Here is a 22953-nt window from a genome sequence, read left to right as displayed (position 1 = left end):
TCCCCACTCCATACTCAGTAGTCAAAAGCATGACCAGATATTCCGAATGTCACCCTTAGCTGCTTCTTAGGAGGTGCTTGAGGCTGGGCTGGTTTGGGGAAGTAGCAGTAGCTGTTTTCCAAGCCCACCATGCATGTGGGTTCCTAAAAGCTGCACAGAAGTCACGGCCTGATCCCGAGGACGTGTGGTATGGAATTGTCGGTCTCAGCAACTTCCTCTCTAAAGGACCCTCTTTATAATTATTATTGCACAGATGGTAGAGAAGGCTCTAACCTGACTCACATGTCAAAGAGTGGACTCTCAGTGTCAGTGGCCTCCATGTTCTCAGGTAGCCGTGCTGGAAGTGTGGACGTGCTTCTACCTGCATGTGTGTGAATGTTTGTACCAGCTTTTGTACACGTTTGATCTTGGGACACTTGTCAAGGTTACGAGAACTCTGTGAACTAGAGAACTTACCAGAAAACACCAGACAATTCAGATGCCATTTTACATATGACTCAAGCTGTCCTTGCCATCTCCCCTCACAGTGATAATTTTAGATTAGGTAGTCATGTGACTGATGGGGTCAAAGTGTAGAAAGGAATAGTCAAAACTGGAAAAACAGTTCTGTCTTGGATATTGGTGGATAAGAGCATAAAATGTATTTCATACCGAGTAAGATTTAGTGTGAAGCTCCTCAGCTTACTTTTTGAATGCCTACTAACTGTATAGAAATTCACAGGAAAGGCTCCAAAGCTATACAGAGACCCTGTCTCAAAAAACAAACGAACAGACAAAAAAGAAATTCACTAAGTTGTATAGACTTTGGATCCGGTTAATTTCAGTTTTTGATGCTTGTATTTATTTGCAATTTTTGTTTGGTTGGTTGGTTGCTTTTTTTTGTTCTTTTTTTTGGGGGGGGGGTTGCTTTTGGGTTTTGTTTTTTTGAGACAGGATTTCTCTATGACAGTCCTGGCTGTCCTGGAACTCACTTTGTAGATCAGACTGTCCTTGAACTCACAGAGCTCTGCCTGTCTTTGCTTCCCGAGTGCTGGGATGAAAGATGTGCACCACCGCTGCCCAGTTTATTTGCAAGTTGGGTTTTTTTTTTTTATAATAAATGTTATATTAAAAAAGAAACGGCCAAGTCAGGTGGTGGTGGGGCATGCCTTTAATCCCAGAGCTCGGGAGGCAAAGGCATGCAGATCTCTGTGAGTTTGAGGCCAGCCTGGTCTACAGAGTGAGTTCCAGGAAAGGTGCAAAACTACACAGAAAAACCCTGTCTCGAAAAACAAACAAACAAACAAAGAAATGGCCAAATGAAGAATTTAAGTTCAGGGGCTGGAGAGATGGCTCAGCAGTTAAGAACACTTACTTCTCTTCCAGAGGATCCAGGTTCAGTTACTAAAAACCTTGCCAGGTGTCTCACAACCACCTGTAACTCCAGCTCTAGGGGCTCCAACATGTCTGGCCTCTGTGGGCTCTTACACACACACACACACACACACACACACACACACACACACACACACACACACACTTAAAAAAATAACAAAAATAAATTTGAAAAAAAGAATTTAAATTCAAGCCAGGTATGGTGATCCACACCTTTAATTCCAGCACTTGGCAGGTGGATTCCTGTGAGTTTGAGACCAACTGGTCTACATAGTGAGACTCTGTGTCAGAGAAAAATGAAAAAAAGAATTTAAGTTCAGGTGCTGGACAGAAGACTCAGCAGTTCAGAGGGGTTGTTGCTCTTCCAGACTGGAGCTCAGTTCCCAGCATGCACGCTGGGTAGTTCAGTTCCCAGCATGCACACTGGGCAGTTCAGTTCCCAGCATGCACACTGGGCAGCTCACAACCATCTGTAACTCCATCGTCAGGAGATCTGATACCCTCTTCTGACATCCTGCAGGCGAATTTAAGTTTAGAGCTGTAGCTTGGAACACCTGTAAACAGTAAACGTAAGACAGGATGGTATGAGGTTAAAAATTTCTTTCGAGTTTTGAATTTTCAAAGCAAACTCCCAGAAAGTAATCTCTTCTAGAGAACTTCATACACAATTAAGAGTTACTGCTATAATGTTTGACATTCAGGAAAATAGTCTGTAGGATTAACTGAAAGAGAATAAAAATTTTCTACTCAAAAAATTTTAAAACAAAAACTTGGAATTTTAATTACAAACTTTTAGTTTCATAATTAGAACTTTTAGTAATATTAACAGAAATGTTTACTACTGCTAATACTGTGATCCATTAGAATTTGAAATAATTATATAAGATTATACCAAGATTTAGAGAAATAAAGGTAACAAAATAATGAATTTCTCTTTGCTCTGCTTTTGAACTGTCTTTTCCATCAGAGCATATCATAAGGCATAAGTACTGTCACTTGGCTTTCTTAGAATCCTTCTCCCCCAATCTTGGGAGCCTTAAGAGTTCAGTGCACATGAGGCCAGCACAGTGGCTTGGTTGGCTGAAGGTACTTATTGCCAAGCCTGAAAACCCGAGTTTTATCCCCAGAACGCACATGATGAAAGGAGATGACTAACTCCTGCAGGTTTTTCTCAGTCTCCACCCATACACGATGGCACACAAGCACTCACACGTGAGTGCACACACTCTCTAAATAAATTCACTAGAGGTATAGAAAACGTATGCAGATTGTTTACAAACGCAGATGGGATGACACCAGACCACCAATAGATAATCTAAAACTATTCCAAGACCTATGTAAGTAACTGCAACCAAGATTACCATATCCAGAGAAGTTATCATTTAACATTCACGGAGCAGGACCAAAGTTTGGGTCCTTAAAACCCATGTAAAAGCCAGGCAGACATGATGGGAGGCAGAGGCTAGATTGCCAATAGCCGGATTTGGATTTAGCAAGACACCCTACCTAGTAAGTAAAGTAGAGAGTGACTGAGCGAGACACCCAGCATCGACTTGGGGCCTCCACATACATGTGCACACATACCTCACATGTAGACATCCATACACATTTGGACATGCATCACACACACACACACATACACACACACACACACACACACACACACACACACACACACACACACACACCAAAGAAACAATGCTCAGAGAAAAAAGAACTTCCAGGAAAAGCACAAACTAAAACAATGTATGGCCACCAAGCCAGCAGTACAGAAGCTACTTAGAGCCCTGCACAGGAGGAAGACAGTCCCAGACACGAAAGTTCACGAAGGGAATTGTTGGACAAAGGAGAGCGAGGGAAGAATTTCCAACCCAGCAAGCCCCTCATATGTAAAGGGGAAAAGGAAAAGAACAGACAGTACTTGAACTAACCAGGTAAACAATCGACAAGATCACAGAAATCATCAAGAAGCCCTCATTGGCTGCTGCATATGACTGTAGGTAAATGGTCAGCTCTCCAATTCTGACATGCAGGCTGGCTGATGGGATTAAAAACAAGATCCAACTGTTTGTTGTCAAGTGCAAGCCTCACTGGCAGAGATACTGAAAGTGAAAGGAGAGGAAATGATTTACCAAGTAAGTAGTCGCTGAGAACAGGCAGATGTAGCGATGCTCATACTGGACAAAGTAGACCACAAGCCAGAATTAACTGGAAGAGGTAAAGTCACTACTCAGTAATAAAAGACACAAGAAAATATGATAATTGTAACTGTCTTTACACTGAACATTGATGTATCCAATTTAATAAAACAATACTGGACACAAGGGGACAGATAGACCAGGACGGATAGGTACACTAATGATGGGTGATTTTAGCACTGCTTCTAGCCAATAGATCATCCAGATTTTAAAGAAATCAAATAGAAATTTAAGAGCTAAACTTCGCCATAGGTCAGAGAGATTTAATAGATGTCTATAGAATATTCTGTGTAATATGAAGACAGTACATTCTTTTTAGCAGTCCATGGAACTTTATCCAAAGTAGATCATGGTTTGGGCTACGCTGTGGCTTTGAATGTTAAGCATGACTGGTACAGATAAAGCAACAAATATAAATGGAAAAGAAAATCGACTTTCCTTTCTTTTATCAGAATGGATTTAAACTAGAAATCAATAGTAAGAGACGCTGGATGATGCATGGAGGTGACAACATACCCTTTTAGGACACATCTAAGGCAGATCTAAGAGTGTCCATAGTGATGATCATTTATATTAGAAAAGCAGAGAGAACTCAAAATAACTTAATGATGCACCCCAAGGTCTTAGAAAAGAACAGGCCAATCCCTAGCTAGTAGACAAAAGAAATGCTAAAGGTCAAGGTAGAAATGAACAAGCCAGAGAATAAGGAACAGCACCAAGGGCCAAGATGGAGAGTTGTTTCTTCGGAAAGATTAAGAAACCCTGGGCCAAACTAAGCAGAAGATCCCAATTAAGATTAGAGAGGGGAAAAGACATTACAAGAGATACAAGTGAAATCCAGGTGATCGTTTGGGAATACTTGGAAAACTTGAGTTGCAAAACCATGGAAAATCTAGAAGTAGATACATTCCTCGACACGTACGACCTACCAAAGTCCTTACAGGACTCAGCGGGTCTGTGCCGAGCAAAACCATGGAAAATCTAGAAGTAGATACATTCCTCGACACGTACGACCTACCAAAGTCCTTACAGGACTCAGCGGGTCTGTGCCGAGCAAAACCATGGAAAATCTAGAAGTAGATACATTCCTCGACACGTACGACCTACCAAAGTCCTTACAGGACTCATCAGGTCTGTACCAAGCAACAAGGCTGAATCAGAGCCCAGAAACTCAAGGTACAGGACCAGGAAGATCTGCTGCTGAATTTGATCAGACCTTCAAAGAAGAATTAAAAAGGGAAACTCACCTACATTTTATTTTGTGACCTCCACTGACAGCACAGTGGTTTGGGGCAGGGAAGGGAAGAGGAGCCTAATCCGATGTCTCTCAGAAGTAATGATTTGGGCTAGAGAGATGATCCAGTGGTAAAAAGCACTTGCTGCTCCTCCAGAGGACTTAAACTTGCTTCCCAGAACCTTTACCTGTCACTCCAGCTCCCGGGGTCCATCCTGTCTTCCCAGGGCACCTGTGCCCATGTGCACTTTCCCCCACACAGACACACATACATACATACTCACAATTAAAAATAAATCTTTTTAAAGTAATGCTTTAAGTTTTGTGTTCTTGCCACACATAAGTTCCTAATTATGAAAACATAACCTAAATGTATTTCTCTAGCTTTCTTTTTGGTTTTGGTTCTTTGTCATCTGTTTTGGTCTTTAATTGTTCTTATGTCAGAATCTTTCTGGAAAAGTACCATACCTCTCAGGAGCGATCTCCCTGATGATGTCCAGGGGTGCTGAGGCATGCTTCCTTTCAATCCCCTTAAATAATTTCATACTATTGAAGATTCTTTTGGGATACTGTCGGTTGCTGTGAAGAGACAGCATGACCGAGGCAGCTCTTATGAAAGAAAGCATTTAATTGGGCTGGCTTATAGTTTCAAAGGTTTAGTCCATTATCATCATGGCAGGGAGCATGGTAGCATGCAGGCAGACATGGTGCTGGAGAAGGAGCTGAGACTTCTACATCCTGATCTGTAGGCAAAGAGAGAGACACTGGGCCTGGCATGGCTTTTGAAGCCTCAAAGCCTACCCCCAGTGACACACTTCCTCCAACAAGCCCACATCTCCTAATCCTTCTGATCCTTTCAAATAGTGCCACTCCCTGGTGACTAAGCATTCTAACGTATGAACCTATGGGGACCACTCCTATTCAGACCACCACAGATACCTTGATTAAGAGGGCTATCAGAATTTATAACACCTTCAAGTAAGGTATTAAAGTGTCACATGGATATTGATTATGATAAGTAGATAAATAATCTGCATATTGCATCAAACTGATTAATAGAATCACTTTCCTCAGATTCTGTCTCACTAATTAGACTATATGAATCAGAGTATTAATAAAGAAAATGGACTTCAAAGACACCTCTTCTAGCAATAACGAATATAAACCTAGAGACTGCAGAGAATCTATTCATAAAGATACTTGTGCCCATTCCCATGTATTAGTTTAAAAAAAAACGATCTGTTGAGGTGTAAGTTACCCAACAAAATGTGACCACTACGAGTGCACAGCTCAGTGATCTCTGACCAAGTTGCTGAGTGGTGCAGCCTTCGGCATCATCTAGTTTGGGAGCACTGCCCTCCCTTCAGGAAGATCTCCTGTGTTAGTGCAGCACAGTTTCCCAGGGGTCCCACCCCCAGCCTCAGTTGACCACTAACGCATGCATGCTATGGATGTGCCCTCTCTGGACATTTCATTGCACTAACACGTGCATGCTATGGATGTGCCCTCTCTGGACCTTTCATTGCACTAACGCATGCATGCTATGGATGTGCCCTCTCTGGACCTTTCATTGCACTAACGCATGCATGCTATGGATGTGCCCTCTCTGGACCTTTCATTGCACTAACGCATGCATGCTATGGATGTGCCCTCTCTGGACATTTCATTGCACTAACGCATGCATGCTGTAGATGTGCCCTCTCTGGACCTTTCATTGAAATGGAATCATACAGGATGTGACGTATGATCTCCCGTCCCTGCTTCTTTCTCTTAGTCTATTTTTGGTTGTGGTGTCTGACGAATTGGTTTGATATTTGGTGTCTGCCAAATTGATTGCATAAACTTCCAATTCTGGCTAGTGTTTTCACTTTGGGGCTTAAGATTCTGTTGTTCTTATCCTCCACCCCTTGGTTCTCTGGTGGTGTAGCTTCCTCAGTCCTTCCTCTGTAGATTTTTCTAGCGTTTCAGTCCTCTGCGTAGATGTATTTTCAGGTTCAATTAGGAGACAGGAAATAGCAGAGCAGTTTGAACAGAGAACGTTGGATGGTAAGAGTTGAGGTCATGGGAGAGCAGCTCCTAAGGAGTGAAGAGAATCACAGAGAACGCAGGATGTGATAGAGCAGCGCCAGGCTGGATCCCAGGTCTGAGATCCCGGCTGCCTGGCAGAGGAGCTTCTGAAGTCACAGAGCTGCCTTGGGTCGCATTGTGGATGCTGTCCGTAGGGAGAGGCCATGCCAGCAGCCTCCACTGGGAAGCTATTCTCAGAGCCAGGCAAGTGCCTTACCTCAGAACCCAGGCAGGGGTGGAAGGGCAGCCGGTGGAGAAGGGCTAAGCCCGACACTTCCCATACAGCTCCCCCAGATGTGCTGTGGGACATGTTTGTGAGAGGAGCTGCTGAGTGCACTCTGCTGTGGCTCTGCTGTGGCTCTGCTGCGGGCATGCTTCCCTGGCACTGTCCATGCACTGAGCCGTCCGCCTAGAGAGGAGCACAGCCAACTGCACAACAAACTCCGTCCTCCCCAGCATCCTCCCAGTGCCCTCTAGTGACACTTGACTTCCCCCAGGAGATGTGTCTGAAGCACGGCAGATTGGGGGGTCTAAGGCAATAAATTGAAACCTAATATAATATATAAAAGGTTATTCAGGAACTATATCTTCTGATAAGTAAAATCTGTGTGAAGTTTGAGCTGGCTGGTTTTATGTCAGCTTGACACAAGCTGGAGTTATCTGAAAGGAGGGAATCTCAATTGAGACAATGCTTCCTATGGTCCAGCTGTAGGGCATTTTCTTAATTAGCGATTGATGGGGGAGGGCACAGCCTATTGTGGGTGATGCCATCCCTGGCTGGTGGTCCTGGGTTCTGTAAGAAAGCGGGCTGAACAAGCCATGAGGAGCAAGCCAGTAAGCAGCTCCCCTCCATGGCCTCTGCATCAGCTCCTGCCTCCAGGTTCCTGCCCTGCTTGAGTTCCTGCCCTGACTTCCCTCAGTGATGGGCTTTGGTGTGGAAGTGGAGGCCCAATAGACCCTGTCCTCCCCGGTTGCTTCCCTCGTGATGGTTCATCACAGCAGTCGTAAAGTAACCCTAACTAGGATAAAGTTCAGAGTGAGCAATCGTTTCTCCTATTCTTTTAAATCAGTTTTTCACAATAATAGTAGTTCTCCACTTTACAGTTCTCCTCTTTGAGTTAGCAATTACAGAAAATTCACTGGAGCCCCGGATGTGTTGGAGATCACTTTACCTGCTAAGAGGAAAGTGAATGGGAACCATTATCAATATAGCCAAGTCAATTCTGAAGCTCACTTCCTAGGTTTCACTTCCTCTGTTTAAAAGTGTGTAGATTTTGCTGAGATGCCAGAGTGCAGCCATTTCTTCCCCGATCAGCCCACCCACCCAGTAGAGCACCTTTCCCCTCATGTGACATTGTTTTATTGTTTGTTTGTCTTTATGTTTTTATTTTGTTCTGTATGTGAGAGCGGGTACATGCCACAGCATGCATGTGGATGTCTGAGGGCAACCATGTGGGTCCTGGGGTTTGAGCTCAAGTCCTCATCGCTGGCAGCAGGCCATCTTGCCAACCCCTGTTTTATATTTTATAACTTTCCCCAGTCGATAATAATTCCCTTATTCTATGGAAAGCATCAAAAGCACTTCAAATAAATTCTCTTGGGAAAATGTATTTGCTTTTAAAATACATTTGTGTTTGTTCAAAAGATTAAGAAGACATTTTACAATTATGTTAAACTCCACTAGGAAGGTGCAGGCTTCTTTCTGTTCTCTACAGAACACTTCCCTCCTCAACTGTTTTAGACCTTGGCGTGCTTATATTGTTGTGCTCAACTAGTGGTCCATCCACGTCAACTGAGTCATCTGCTTGAACTAACTGAGTCAGCAGGATGCCCCACAGGCGCAGTGACGTCAAGGTATTTGATGGGTGTCAGGTGCCACATCCACTTGGATATCCATGGTGCCTCAACCCTCTGCTCTGGGGTAGGAGCCTTACCCCAAGGCAGTGTGGTCCTCTACACTCTTGCAGTATTTGTGATTAGCTAAAAAGCACCTGCCACAGACCTCCTCTGACCTTATATCTCTGGTGAAAAAGAACAATAAGCAGGATAAATCTTATTGATTGTAGGTTCTAAAGAGAAGAGCATAAAGATAAAAAAAAAAAAGATGTTCCTTATTTGAATATGAAATGCTTAAATATAAAGTTCCATTCTGAGAAATGTATCCCTAGGTGATTTTGTGTGACTGTCATAGATCATAGAGTTTACTTACACAGACTGAGACAGCTACTGTGTCTGAGATCCTATCCTAAGGTGATAGGATCTCAGGGGTCCACTGTCATATACACCGGCCACCATGGACAGAAACACCATTATGTGGCATGCTTGTGGCTTTGTGGAAATAATGGTTTCCTTAGCAACTGCTATCGACTACCTCTTCTGTAATGTGTAACACTTTCTTTTATAGCCTGGACCTATATTATCAAAATTGCTTAGTTCCTTATTCAGGGATGTCTCTCTAGGATTTTCTTTCATTTCTCCCTGTCACTCCCAAGCAAGATGAAATTTGCAAAAAAAAATTTTAATTGCTTTTAGGCAGTTACTCATTCTGGAACTACTCTCTTGAAAACTTTTATGTATTTGACAAGACAAGATTCATGTTCAACCCTAGCAGTATTTATGATCCCCAAATCAAGGATGCAGACCAAACAGTTGTGTGACATTTTGATCCTCTTCCCCACCAACACTAGAGGCAGTAGACTAGGCAGCTGGCACTGCTTTGGAATCAAGTTCAGACAGAAATGAGCACTTATTTGTCAAATAAAATAGCCTTTTTATAATTACTAGCAAAAAAATGGTTGATGTCTTGGTGTTTTTTTTTTTTGGTGTTGAAAATTGTGTGTGTGTATGTGTGTGTGTGTGTGTGTGTGTGTGTGTGTGTGTGTGTGTGTGTGTGATTCCTCAGGTACCTTCCATCTTTTGAGAGAGGGTCCCTTACTGGCCTCGAACTTTGCCAAGTAGCCAGACTAACCAGCCAGGGAGCTCCAGCGATCCGCCTGTCTCTGCCTTCCATTTCACAAGCACTGGAATTACAAGAGTGCTCCATTATGTCCGCAGCATCCCCAGCTTTTTACATGGGTTCTGGGGGACTGAACTCAGGTCCTCATGCTTGGAAGGCAGGTGCTTTACCAACAGAGCCAACTCTCTAACCCAATGTCTTGTTTATTTAAAAAAAAAAAAAAAAGCATATTAAAAGCAATTGAGTGCTTGCCTATCACAGTCAGGCCCCGGGTTTGATCTCCAGCACTTCCCCAAACAAGTAGCATATGAAAGCTGCATGAAGCTTGGAAGCCATTAGTGTGTGAGCAATATTATTTGAGTTATGCTTGTATCCAGAACTATGTATTAAATGCTAATCTCGTTTCCTCATGAGAGGTTTTGTAATCCAGTTGTAGAAACAAAAGAATCTATGTGCAGTTAAAAGCATGAGGCACAGTTGAGCTACTCGTGGCCAAGTGCAGCGTGAGGTCACGTAAGCCCTGTGCTCTGCTGAGGGCCTCAGACACCGGATATTGGTCACTGTCGGGACTAGTTAAGGAAAAAAGGCCCTCTTGCTGGCCATCAAAGGAAGAAAGAAGTGAGATTATTGAAAACCCTTTCCATGATTTGGCTAGGCCCTGATAGCTTCCTAGAATATGACTTCTGTGGCATGTGGGCCAGTGAGGTCTCTGGGGGCTCAGGCGTGTCTTTGGAGCTGTGCTTTGGAAAGCCTCATTTTTCTGTCATTATACAGGAGATTTCTATAGTAACGATCATGCTGACAGGTCCTGTGGAAAGCTGGTTACCAGGCTTCTCCAGGGAGTCTCAAGCCATGGGGAAGTGCTCTTCCTCCTCCCTCAGCCACCAGACAGGAATGAAACCTTCCCACGAAACTTTAAAGATAGAGAAAGCATCGAATATTCAGGGGGTAACGATGAGCAGTTAGACAAGCTTCCAACTCCGCAGACATTTAATAGGTAACGTCTATGATCCGAGTTTTGTGTTGGGTGATGATTCTTTCCTTAAAAAAGCCAGACAGAGCCCTTACCTGTTAGGTGCTCTCAACACATAATCCTCCTGCCTCAGCCTCTCCAGTGCTGAAATTACAGGCTACCTACCACATCAGTTTTGTGAGGATATCATTTAGGAAGCTTGAGATTTATTTGAAGGGGAGACTTAGTCATCCTTGTATGTGTGCCTGTATCGAGTGTATCCCCGTGTGCCTGTAGTAAGTGTGTCCTTGTGTGCCTGTAGTGAGTGTGTCCTTGTGTGCCTGCAGTGAGTGTGTCCCCGTGTGCCTGCAGTGAGTGTGTCCTTGTGTGCCTGCAGTGAGTGTGTCCTTGTGTGCCTGCAGTGAGTGTGTCCCCGTGTGCCTGCAGTGAGTGTGTCCCCGTGTGCCTGTAGTGAGTGTGTCCCGTGTGCCTGCAGTGAGTGTGTCCCCGTGTGCCTGCAGTGAGTGTGTCCCCGTGTGCCTGCAGTGAGTGTGTCCCCGTGTGCCTGTAGTGAGTGTGTCCCGTGTGCCTGTAGTGAGTGTGTCCCCGTGTGCCTGCAGTGAGTGTGTCCCCGTGTGCCTGTAGTGAGTGTGTCCCGTGTGCCTGCAGTGAGTGTGTCCCCGTGTGCCTGCAGTGAGGGTGTCCCCGTGTGCCTGCAGATCTCTCTCTTTCTCACTGTTTTACACCAATCCTGAATTTGTGTTTCCCCCTCGACTAGTGACCACTTTGACCTCAGTGCTCACATGATGTCACTAATTCAGCTGGTTGTGATGTGGATGGAGATGGACTGGAGTAGTGTGTAGAGCCTCACCTGTCCGTACCCTGCCTAGAGCGTAGCACCTAGCTGCCACCTTAGTGCTTAGCTGCAGCACCCATGATGGTCCCCGTACCTCCTCTTCCTTTCCACTTCCTGCTCCCCTTATCTCTGGTTTCCACGCAGATGCTGATATCAGGAGGAGTGCGGTCTCAAACGGCAAAGCATCCATCTCCCAGAACTTGTGAGTGTTTTTCATTCATTTTCATAACCTTGGGGTACATGGAGAAACGAACTCGGGTCACGGCCCGTGGTTGAGAAAGGTCACGGAGAAAGCCATCCCGTTTCAAGAAGAGGCAAGGTTCAATGATGGCCCCGCCTGGTGGTGTCCGTGCAAGGGGAGAAAGACCTCGTCTCTGAGAGGTGCAGTAGCAGTTTGACTGACCTACGTTAGAAACAGGCAGAGTGTCCGTTCTGCAGTGAAAGAAACTGAGCTTGAGAGAAAGGAAAATACAGAACTCTTAACTGCAGTACCACCCGATGCTGGTAGGTGAGATAGGGCCTTGTCTGTAGTCTCAGGACAGTGAAGAAGAACAACAGTATTTTTTTCACAGTGCATGTGTGTCAGGCACTGAGTGAAGAAACGCAGCAGACTCTGGGTGCAGCCAGAGCTATAAAGTTCAGGCGTGTGGTCTCAGGCCCTGAAAGGAAGCGCCTGTCTTCCGACTTCGTGCCCTCAGCTCCCCTCCGTTCTCTCCTTCCCAGCTCTCATTGCTTCCTGCACTCCACATCTGCTGAGGCAGTGGCCATGGGGCTCCTGAAGCAGTTTGAGGGCATGCAGCTTCCAGCTGCCTCGGAGCTGGAGTGGCTGGTTCCAGAGCACGATGCCCCACAGAAGGTAGGCTCCTCCCACTCACTCTTCCCTGGGAGCCCAGGAGCCTGGGACTCTCTGGTCCTGTGTTCCTTTCTCACATGGCCTCAGTCTAGAATGAACCTGTGCGTCTGTCCTTATTTGTGGACACCGTTTGTGAAAGTGTGTTGAGTGAGTGAATGAATGAGTGAATGAGTGAATGCTTGCTTGCCTAGGATTTTCCTAGAAGTTGCTCCTTCACCGTCCTCTTCCATAGAAGAAAAACTCGTGTTTTGTGGCCAGCTTTTAGACACTGTGTGAAAGCAACTCATTCGAACTCTTCTTTGCTCTGTAGTTGAATCTTTTAAGGCGTGAGGCACACTGGCATAGTAAAGGCCCTGGGAAGTATAGGGGCAGCATCAGCAATGGGTGCCAGCTCCCTGGAATGATGTTTCTATTTGCTTCTTGGAACTCAAGGTCCTTGCTTCTAGTAGCCTGGTACCTACTAGTTTGTTTTTAAATCAGGGTTCCTTGAATGCTCAGGCTGTGGTAATTCTGAAATGTGTTTCATTGTCTCTGCTTTTATCGTGGCCGGGAGGGCTAACCGTATGCCTCCCCAAGACTGTCCAGGCCAGCTCACACACACTTTTCCCTGCAGCTCCTGCCTATCCCCGACTCACTGCCCATCTCACCGGATGACGGGCAGCATGCAGACATCTACAAGCTGCGTATCCGTGTGCGTGGCAACCTGGAGTGGGCTCCGCCCCGGCCTCAAATCATCTTTAATGTCCATCCAGCCCCGACGTGAGTAGCCAGTGCAATCCATGCCCTTTGGCAGAAGGCTCCCCGTCTCGTGAGAGCAAGCTAGCATCTCACCTCTTGTCTCCGCCTCCGGTTGTACTTTCCACGCAGTTCTGTGTGTTTAAAAGCATAGAAAGAGGATTCTCCATTTTATTTTGTTCTTCAATTCTTTTGGCCCTTCACTTCTTTCCCATACCTATCTGGATCCCCATTCCCCACCCCGAACCCCACCTTTTAAATCAGCATTTTCCAGACTGTTGCCTTTCTCCCAGTACTTTGTGAGCTTACTAGGTTTTCTTCTGTTCTTAAGATAAATGCTTTTCTCTCCCATTGTTCTTTCCGGGTTATTACTCCTCGTCTCTTGCATTTACACAGATACTGAGGATAATCAGTCACTGCCATAGCCCAACTCTGTAAGTTCTAACCTCACAGGCCCTCACTTTACATTAGTTCTCCCAGTAGAAATGAGTTTTGTCTAACTCTAAAGGTGGTGAAGTCTCGGCTCTCCCTTCCCTAACAAGAGTCTTGATATCATCACCCTTTACACCTCTGAGCCCTGGGTAGCTGCCGTCTGCTAATCCCCTCTCCTTCCTCTTTCTGCAGGAGGAAGATTGCCGTGGCCAAGCAGAATTACCGCTGTGCAGGATGTGGCATCCGGACTGACCCTGGTAAAGCTTTGTCCTCTCCCGTGCCTGTCAGAGGTCACCTGAGGAGGTGACAGCAGATATGGGCAGAAGGACCGAAGGGCCTGGCGCAGGAGGGGAGGTCTAGGCAGGAGTTGGCAGTTGTGGGGAGTCACCTGAGGGGGCAGTTCACCACCAGAACCACAGCCTGGGTACACTGGCTCACTGCGGCCACGTTCTTAGAGACAGGATCTCATCAGCTCTGGCAGGTTTGGATTCTTGGTGGCCTCCAGGGTGGGATGCAGGAGCCATAGACCTCATCATGTGGGGTTTTTCCAGCATTAGACATTCACACAGAAGTGGCTAGGAGCCACTTGGTCCCCCCCTGCTTCACAAGGCAGGTCCCCAGCTTCTGGGTGCAAAAGTCCCATCCAGCCTTTGGCTTTCCGGGTGTCCTAGATTACATCAAGCGGCTGCGGTACTGTGAGTACCTGGGCAAGTACTTCTGCCAATGCTGCCACGAGAATGCCCAGATGGTCGTCCCCAGCCGGATTCTGCGCAAGTGGGACTTCAGCAAGTACTACATCAGCAACTTCTCCAAGGACCTGCTCCTCAAGATCTGGAATGATCCTCTCTTCAATGTGCAGGACATCAACAGCGCCCTCTATAGGAAGGTCAAGCTGCTCAGTCAGGTCCGGGTAAGATGCCTGAACAAGCCACGTCACAGGTTCACACCTCTCCTCTCCTAGTCTCTGCTGGTGCAGTTTCCTTACTGACCCCACTTCCTGTCATGTCACCATTCATGTTCTGTATACTTCTTTGTCTGTCTGTTTTCCAGCGCTGGGGTTCGAGCCCAGCACTGGTACCTGTAGTACTAGCAAGCCCGAGCTCTACCACCAAGCTGCACTTGCACAGTTCCCGGGTACTTGTCCTGCCAGAATCTCAAACCTCCCAGCAGCTTTAAGGCTGTAGGTAGCACTAGGAAGCGGAAACCGTTTCTACACTCACTGAGCACAGGAGTGGAAATTTGAATCCCCGAGTTCTGTACAGCTGCCAGTGTGTCTGAGTGAGCATACTGACCTAGGAGAAGGGCCTTCCCTTGCTAAGGGTCACTGGAAGTGAGTTGTTGAAGTTGACGTTGTTGACTGAGAGGTGAGAGGGCAGCCCAGCTCTGGCAACTCCATGCAGAGTTTACAGGCACCTGCTGGCCCTTCTAACAGATCCTTCTCTTCCCTCCACCCCTCTCTTGTCTTCAGCTGCTTCGGGTTCAGCTGTACCACATGAAGAACATGTTTAAGACCTGCCGACTGGCCAAAGAGTAAGTCTCGTGGAGGCCGGAGTCGTCTGGCCTCCTGTTGGCTCTGAGAGGAACGTGTCCCAACAGTTGGCTCTGTTTTCCATGAGGAAGGGTTTGCAGCAATGTCTCAAAGTAGTGAATGGGAAGCCGTAGCAGGAATTAGATCTGTGTCCCCTCTGAGGAGGACTGTCCAGGGCCAGACACCACTTTCCAAGCTCACTCTGCAGGGTTTAGAAAGAAAACACTTCTGTCCTTCAGGTCCATGGTGTGGGGAAGCTGGGGTAGCCTGGGATACCTGGGCTGGCTGAACGTCACCCACCCCCATGAGCTTCTCTCCTGCTGAGTAAGGATCTTTGTACTGTCACGTGCCATATGAAATGTTTATTTCCACAACCCCCCCCCCCCCCCCCGCCCCCACTTCCTCTCATTTCCTGTAGGCTTTTGGATTCCTTTGACATAGTTCCAGGCCACCTGACGGAGGACCTCCACCTGTACTCACTGAACGACCTGATTGCAACCAAGAAGGGGGAACTGGGGCCCCGGCTGGCCGAGCTCACCAGAGCAGGAGCTGCCCACGTCGAGAGATGCATGGTGAGGAAGCCTTGCTGTGCCATGCAGCTGAGCCTTTGCCTGGGGCTTCGTGGTGGGCCAGGGTTCTTGACGTTGAGCTCCAGAAACTTGATAGGGCCAGTGTCGACACAGAGAAACCAGAGGACGTGCTGTTGGCTGAGTGAGTGAGCAGCAGGACCTCTGAAGAACCCGGGGTAGAGGAGGAAGTACTGGGGCGCTGAGGCAGGAGGACTGTCAAAACAAAAATACGAAAGAGTTAGGATGGGAGTCATTGCTAGTGTTGCCCCCGGGCAAGACTGAGCAGCCTTCCCTGGAGGGTCGCCACACTGGGGAGGACCTTTGCCCGGAATCTAGACCTGGTTACAGTCAGGTTCCAAGCAGTTCGCTGGCTGTGCAAGCCCGTTTTCTTCTTTCCCAAGTGAAGGTAACACTTAGATGAACTGTCCCCTCCTCTTGAGCTGCTGAGGGCTGATGAAATGGCTTGATGGCATTTCTGTAAACTCTATTTACAAATGTAAGTTATTACCCTTCATGGTAGGATCAACTCTCTTGGAAATGATGCTTTTAGATCTGCCCATCTCAACTGCCCAGTCTGTGATCCTGTGGTGGGGTGCGGGTGTGTGGGGTGAGGGTGTGTGGGGTGAGGGTGTGTGTGGGGTGCGGGTGTGTGGGGTGAGGGTGTGTGTGGGGTGCGGGTGTGTGTGGGGTGCGGGTGTGTGGGGTGAGGGTGGGTGGGGTGAGGGTATGTGGGGTGAGGGTGTGTGGGGTGAGGGTGGGTGGGGTGAGGGTATGTGGGGTGCGGGCGTGTGTGGGTTGAGGGCGTGTGTGGGGTGAGGGTGTGTGGGGTGCGGGTGTGTGGGGTGCGGGTGTGTGGGGTGTGGGTGTGTGTGGGGTGCGGGTGTGTGTGGGGTGCGGGTGGGTGGGGTGAGAGTGTGGGGGGGTGCGGGTGTGTGGGGGGGTGCGGGTGTGTGTGGGGTGCGGGTGTGTGGGGTGCGGGTGTGTGTGGGGTGCGGGTGTGTGTGGGGTGCGGGTGTGTGTGGGGTGAGGGTGTGTGTGGGGTGAGGGTGTGTGTGGGGTGCGGGTGTGTGGGGTGCGGGTGTGTGGGGTGCGGGTGTGTGGGGTGCGGGTGTGTGGGGTGCGGGTGTGTGTGGGGTGCGGGTGTGTGTGGGGTGCGGGTGTGTGTGGGGTGCGGGTGTGTGGGGTGAGGGTGGGTGGGGTGCGGGTGTGTGGGGTGCGGGTGTGTAGGGTGCAGGTATGTGTGGGGTGAGGGTGTGTGGGGTGTGGGTGTGTGGGGTGCAGGCGTGTGGGGTGAAGGTGGGTGGGGTGCGGGTGTGTGGGGTGAGGGTGGGTGGGGTGAGGGTGGGGGGGTGCGGGTGTGTGGGGTGAGGGTGTGTGGGGTGAGGGTGTGTGGGGTGCCGGCATGTGGGGTGAGGGTGGGGGGGGATATACTGCACTGTAACCTACCTGGAGGGTATTGTTTTAGGAAACACCCTTGACTTTACCTTTCATATTAATTACTAGTGGTACATGCTTCAAGATAACACCACTGCCCAGGCTGGGTGACAGATTTTAGGCCCCTCTTCTCAGAACCGCCCCTTCCTCCTTGCCTGTTCGCCAAGAGCTGCTCCAGTGGCAAGGGCTTCCCGAGCCTGTGTCTCCCTTGTCCTTGAGTTTTGTGTGATGGTGCCCAGCCCTCATTCGGCTGTCATGCTCACAGGTCCAGCCCTAGGCTGTACCCCACAGACAGTAGACCCCTTCATCCTGCTCAGTTTTATCTGTGGTTTGCTTCTCCCTCACCGAGTCTACCCTTCTGGGCCAGGCCCTCACTCTGCTACCATCACTTCCCTCCATAGCTGTGTCAAGCCAAGGGCTTCATCTGTGAGTTCTGCCAGAATGAGGATGACGTCATCTTTCCTTTCGAGCTACATAAGTGCCGGACCTGTGAAGGTGAGGATGGTGATATTTTATTTGTGCTGAAATGTGATTTTATTTGTATGTTAATAAAGTTGTCTGGGGATCAGAGCTAAGAGCAAGCCGTTTAGCAGAAGTCCGGCGGTGGTGGCACACGCCCTTAATCCAATCACATGGCAGGCAGAATCTCTGTGTGTTCAAGGACACAGCCAAGCAGTGACCCGAACCTTTAATCTCAGTACGAACCATAGAGACCTGGAGGTCTGTATAGACAGGCAGTGACGAGGAAGTCATGTGGTTGGGTTTAGAACTAGTGAGAAGGCAGAACAGAAAGGCAATAAAAAGACAGGACACAGGAAGAAGGTCTCTCTCTGAGGGGAAGGATGGCAATGAGTGATAAGATGAGGTGGTCTTAGCTTTTGGCTACTGCTCGATCTCTGGGCTTTTAACTCGTTATTTGCCTCTGCATTTCTTAGTTAATAAGACTGTTTAGAATTACAGCTACAGGTGAGGATGGATGCTAGCATTGAGACAAGCAAGGCTGCACACAAAGTGAATGTGTTACCTGACAGTCCTCTGTTAGCAAGACTATGGGGTGAGTGACTCCACCACCACCTGAGCAGGAGCTATGGGGAGAGGTGGCTGAGGTGGTAACTTGCTTCCAGCCTGGGATAAGACAAGTCATTTTCTTCTCTCTCTTTTTCCACCTGAATAGAGTGTAAAGCGTGTTACCATAAAGCTTGTTTCAAGTCTGGAAGCTGCCCCCGGTGTGAGCGGCTGCAGGCCCGGCGGGAGTTACTGGCCAAGCAGAGCCTGGAGTCCTACCTGTCTGACTATGAAGAGGAGCCCACGGAAGCCTTGGCTGTAGAGGCCACCGTCCTGGAGACCACCTGAGGAATGCACCTCAGCCCTTTGTCTGAGGGGCTGGCTAGAGGCAAACGATAGAGAACTGAGCCACACCTTCGAGGAAGGTGTGGGGCCTTTTTAAAATATATCGTCATTGTTTATGACTTGTCTGCTGTCCAGGTGTAGACAACCTTTCTTGGTTGATGGGTCCAGTCTGTTGTGACAGATATCTGTGAGCATTGGGTGTTTCCGTCAGGACTGCCACTTGGACTGCCTCTCGTCAGGGGAACGGACAGCGAGACCCAGCTCTTCTGACATGCTTGGCCTGTTCCACAAGGCTCAGATCTGGTGACAGCCTCGGCTCAAGGATCATTCCCACTCTTGACTTAGTTCCACAGCTTCTGAGCCAGGCCTTTCTCAGTCAAAGATCTTCACCTTTGCTGCTGAAACAGGAGAATGGAACTTTCCCTGTCCCAGTCCTGAAAGAGTAAGACTGCGCCCTGAGGCAGGGAAGGGAATGGGGCTGCACGGTGGTCATTCTGTCCGACTTATTAGGCATTTGGGGGCAGGTAAGAACGGAATCATTATTGTTCTAGACTCCTCAGAGACCTCGGGAGGCGAGCATGACTTCCCTGTTTCAGGTATTCCCGGCATAGGTGGACACGAGCTGGCTTGTGTCCTCTGAGGGGCCTGAAGCAAAGAACAGAACTGGGTCTTAGGCCAGGCCCATTTGTAGCCAGCACCACACAACAGTGGGGCTGCAGCTGGTGCCTGAGGAGATGTTGTTCAGATACAGGATGATGGCCGCCTCTTGGGTGTTGAGACTCTCGGCTGACTAGCTTGAGTGCAGGTGCACTCCAAGCTCAGGCAAGTCCCTCATGCCAAGCTGAGGCAAGGGTAGAAACTCCACCCACCACCTTAATGGTGGGCCCCTGACTGCGCTGTATGACTGTGTGACCACTCTGGTTCTGAGTAAAGGTATGACCCAACTCCCCTCTCCGTCCCTCCCCCCAGAGCTGGGGCCCTCCCGTTGGCTGATCTCTTGCCTTAGTTTCTTTTCTCAGAGTTGGGAGAAGCCTGCCCACTTAGGAGCATTAGCGACCTCAACAGTTTGTGAATGTTTCTGTTTGCCTTTCTGCTGTTTACGCACCTAACTCCTCAGCCCCGGGGATGTGTGTTGGCTCATCTGTTTCCTATTACTAATTTTAACAGACTCCTCCATCATCACTCAATGTGCATTCTATGGCGTTTCCTAGACTAAGCCAGACACACGTTTGCTGTGGCGGCGTTGGAATTGCTGCAGCGCCTAACCTCCCTGTGAACACTGGTCAGGGTTGCATCTCAGAGCCTGGCAGTTGTGTGAACTGATGTCCACAGTGCTTTTGTTCGGAACTGACTTCCTCCCGCCTGTCTCCCTGTCCCCTTGTACTTGGTTGCTAGTAAAGTAATTGGCCCGGGCACTGCCCCCGGAAGCCAAACAATTGCACGTGGGTTGGTGGATGCTGACAGGTTCTGAGCTGGAGGGAACAGGGGTGTCCCAGAGAGACAGAAGGGATGCAGGTGTAGCAGCCACACTGAGCTCCAGCAGAGCAAGAGGAACATGTCAGAACTGGCCCGTGGTGCGGTTCCTCCGCCTCACATTTGGGAGCTGACACTGGGCCAGATGACCAGGACTGTTCTCTCAGTTGGCGGTCACACCAAAAGCTGAGGCCAGGGGCAGTTTTGAAGGTCCGGCTAGAAACTCCCCTTCCTTCAAGGAGATTTAGGAATGATCCCTTCAAACTCAAGTGTCACTGAGTCAGACCTCGGATTCAGACTCTGACTCCAGTTCCAGTCTGTGACTGACTTCCCGTCCAGCTGCTCACTCCAAGTCACCGCACTGGAGGAGACTGCTGCCCGCACTCCCTGTCAGCACAGGCTGCAGCTGACCTCAGCAATCTCACTGACTCTTCAGTTTCCCCACCCCCACCCCTGTAGATCACATATCTTCTAGTGACCCTGAGGCTGCTGTCATCACCGTCCAAGTGCGTCTTTATTTATTCGGGAGTCGAGGAGAGGGGCAGAGGGGTGTTGTACAAGCACTTTGTCACTTAACAGTATCTGAGAGTCCCCTGCGGTGGGGATTCGGAATGCACTGAAGAGGGCTTGCTCGGAGGTGAGGTGAGGTGAGGCAGAGGGAGCATCCTCTCTGTACAAAGGGAAGCATTTACTCCTGAGGTGGAAGCCCCACACTCTGCCCTTAGGAGGCTCTTACCAGCTCCCTCTGCCGAGGGTTGAGAGCTTTTGCTGAACTAACAGAAAAGGAGCAAGGTCTAAATAAAAACCTCTGTTTGTGTACAACTTGTGTTTTGAACTGGATTTTCACCTGCTGTAATTCGTGCGCATCCTAACATGGCCATCTTCAATAAACTAAGGAAATTAAGTCTTGCCCTGTATTTACCTGCCTTGATGACTGTGGAATGCCATTATGTCTCTACTGAGAAGCAGCCATGTCTGAAAATTACCCGTGTGGTTCTGTGGCGTCTCCTCCACATGACTGTGTGTGTTAGTTGTTTCATTATTGTTGTTACGGTTGGTTTTTAAAGACAGGGTCTCACCATGTAGCCCAGACTGGTCTCAAACTTGGAATCCCCCTGCCTCTGCCTTCCTAGTGCAGGGATGATGGGTACACACTGCAGTACACTGGCTCTTTAGATGTCTCATTCCGATCTCCCACCACTGTCTAAAACCAACATTTATCTCTGCAAACCTAACCATTAGTGACTCAGATTGGAAAACTAGTTGGCTTTGACTTCCTCTGAATCGGGTCCCGTGTCTGGCTAGTCAGGCATTACCCCCTCCCCACCACCTGTCCTTTTCTTTAAATGGATCTCATTCCGTCTCCCCCCCTCCCACACAAGTGCAGCTTCTCTCAGTGGTCTGGGGTCACGTCGGTTTCTTGTTCGTTCACTTTCATCAAGTATCAGGTACCCACTATATACCAATTTCTGTGGTAGCCTGTGGGGCTATAGCAGAGAGCAGAGTGGAGATAGACCCCTCCCTGCCCATAAGGAAATGAAACACTTGTGTGGTATAAATTGCATAAAATCACCAGTGTGTGTATAGTCAGCCATGTGTGCCTGCAGGTCTTGAGAGCAGTCGATTAAAATGCTGGATATGGTGACGTATACCTGTAGTCCTAGCACTTGAGGGGCTTAAAAAGCCAAAGTATTGAGAAAAAAAATACAGTAAAAGCTATCACAAATTTAAGAACACACTGTAGTAATTATTTCCATTATATTAGATATCATGAGCTATATAGATTGTTTAAAATATACAAGTGATATGAATAGATTACATGCAAATACTAGGCCATTTTATATGAAAGACTTGAGCATTGGTGGATCTTGGGAGCCCTACACCCAGTCCCCTAAAGCTCTGGGGATGGCTGCAAAGGAAAAGAGCAAATGCTCTTTAAAACAAAACCAGGACACCGAATTGAGGCCAGAGAAAGGGGAAGCCCCCAAGAGTGATTCTGCAGCTCTTTTTCCCCAAGAATGCGGCTCAGAGGACGAGGACATCTCTAGGCAGGAGCTGGCATGTGTGGTTAGCCTCAGAGAGGAACGGGGGCTAGAACCGGAAAGGACTTGTTGGTTCGTATTTTTATTTTTTTTTTGTAGCTCACACTGGCCTCCAACTTGGGAGTTCTCCTGCCACAGCCTCCAGAGTGCTGGGTTTACGAATGTGCACCGTCACAATCAATTACAGTTTTAGATTTAAAAGGGAGTCGTGTGTAAGCGTGATTGTGGACGCAGGCGTGTGCACTCACGGCACCTGTATAGGTCAGATGACAACCTCGGGGGGTGAGTCGTCCTCCTTTGTTGAGCTGGGGTCCCTGTAGTTTGTCGTGCTGCAGACCCCAGGCTAGAAGGCCCTCAGGCTCTGGGTAAGTTTCCTGTCTCTGCCTCCCATCTTGGTGTCGGAGTGCTGGCTACAGATAATGCACGCCGCCACGTCCAGCTCTTTCCATGGGTTCTGGGGATCGAACTTGAGTTTGAAGCATGGTTTCCAAGGACTGAGCTTGGGTCGCCAGGCTTTGGAAGCTATTGCTATTACTTGCTGAGTAATTTCCCTATCACCCCCACCCCCCCTTTTTTAAAGATAAGGTCTCACATCACCCAGGCTGCTTTCAAACTTGCTGGATAGCGGAGAATGACTAACTCCTGATCCGTTTGTATCTCCATCTTCCAAGTGCTGGACTCACTGGGATATGCCTCTCTTCCCAGCAATTTTAGGATTTGTATTGAGAATCAGTGCAGTAGACAAAATGTTTGTGTTACCCCTAAAATTCACATTGAAGGCTTTATCCCAACGCAATCTTCCTATAGGGCCTTTGGGAGGCAAATGGGATCATTAGAGTAAAGCCCCATGATGCGCCTTAGGAAGAATGCCAGGAGGCTGGGTAGCTCTTTCTGTAGGTG

The 22953-nt window shown here is 48.3% G+C and overlaps 1 protein-coding gene across 5 annotated transcripts in view; it reads left to right on the top strand.

Moving 5' to 3' along the window:
- The window catches only part of Rubcn (rubicon autophagy regulator), a 68700-nt gene extending 47772 nt beyond the window's left edge, over positions 1-20928 (top strand). For 4 of the 5 annotated variants that reach the window (XM_052740339.1, XM_052740340.1, XM_052740338.1 and 1 more), the window contains 9 exons: positions 11782-11839; positions 12361-12493; positions 13104-13249; positions 13850-13914; positions 14329-14567; positions 15126-15187; positions 15604-15757; positions 17590-17683; positions 18363-20928. In XM_052740339.1, coding sequence (XP_052596299.1) covers positions 11782-11839; positions 12361-12493; positions 13104-13249; positions 13850-13914; positions 14329-14567; positions 15126-15187; positions 15604-15757; positions 17590-17683; positions 18363-18541 — 1130 coding nt within the window. In that variant the 3' untranslated portion in view covers positions 18542-20928. Of the gene's footprint in view, positions 1-253; positions 329-11781; positions 11840-12360; positions 12494-13103; positions 13250-13849; positions 13915-14328; positions 14568-15125; positions 15188-15603; positions 15758-17589; positions 17684-18362 lie in introns of all 5 variants that reach the window. The other variant, XM_052740341.1, reaches the window with a different exon arrangement.
- Positions 20929-22953: the final 2025 nt, after the last annotated feature.

This window comes from Peromyscus californicus, unplaced genomic scaffold (genome assembly GCF_007827085.1).
Source record: "Peromyscus californicus insignis strain IS unplaced genomic scaffold, ASM782708v3 Scaffold_16__1_contigs__length_79575227, whole genome shotgun sequence".
Lineage (NCBI taxonomy): Eukaryota > Metazoa > Chordata > Mammalia > Rodentia > Cricetidae > Peromyscus > Peromyscus californicus.
The sequence above is the reverse complement of the archived record's forward strand: the minus strand, read 5'-3'. Positions and strand labels throughout refer to the sequence as shown.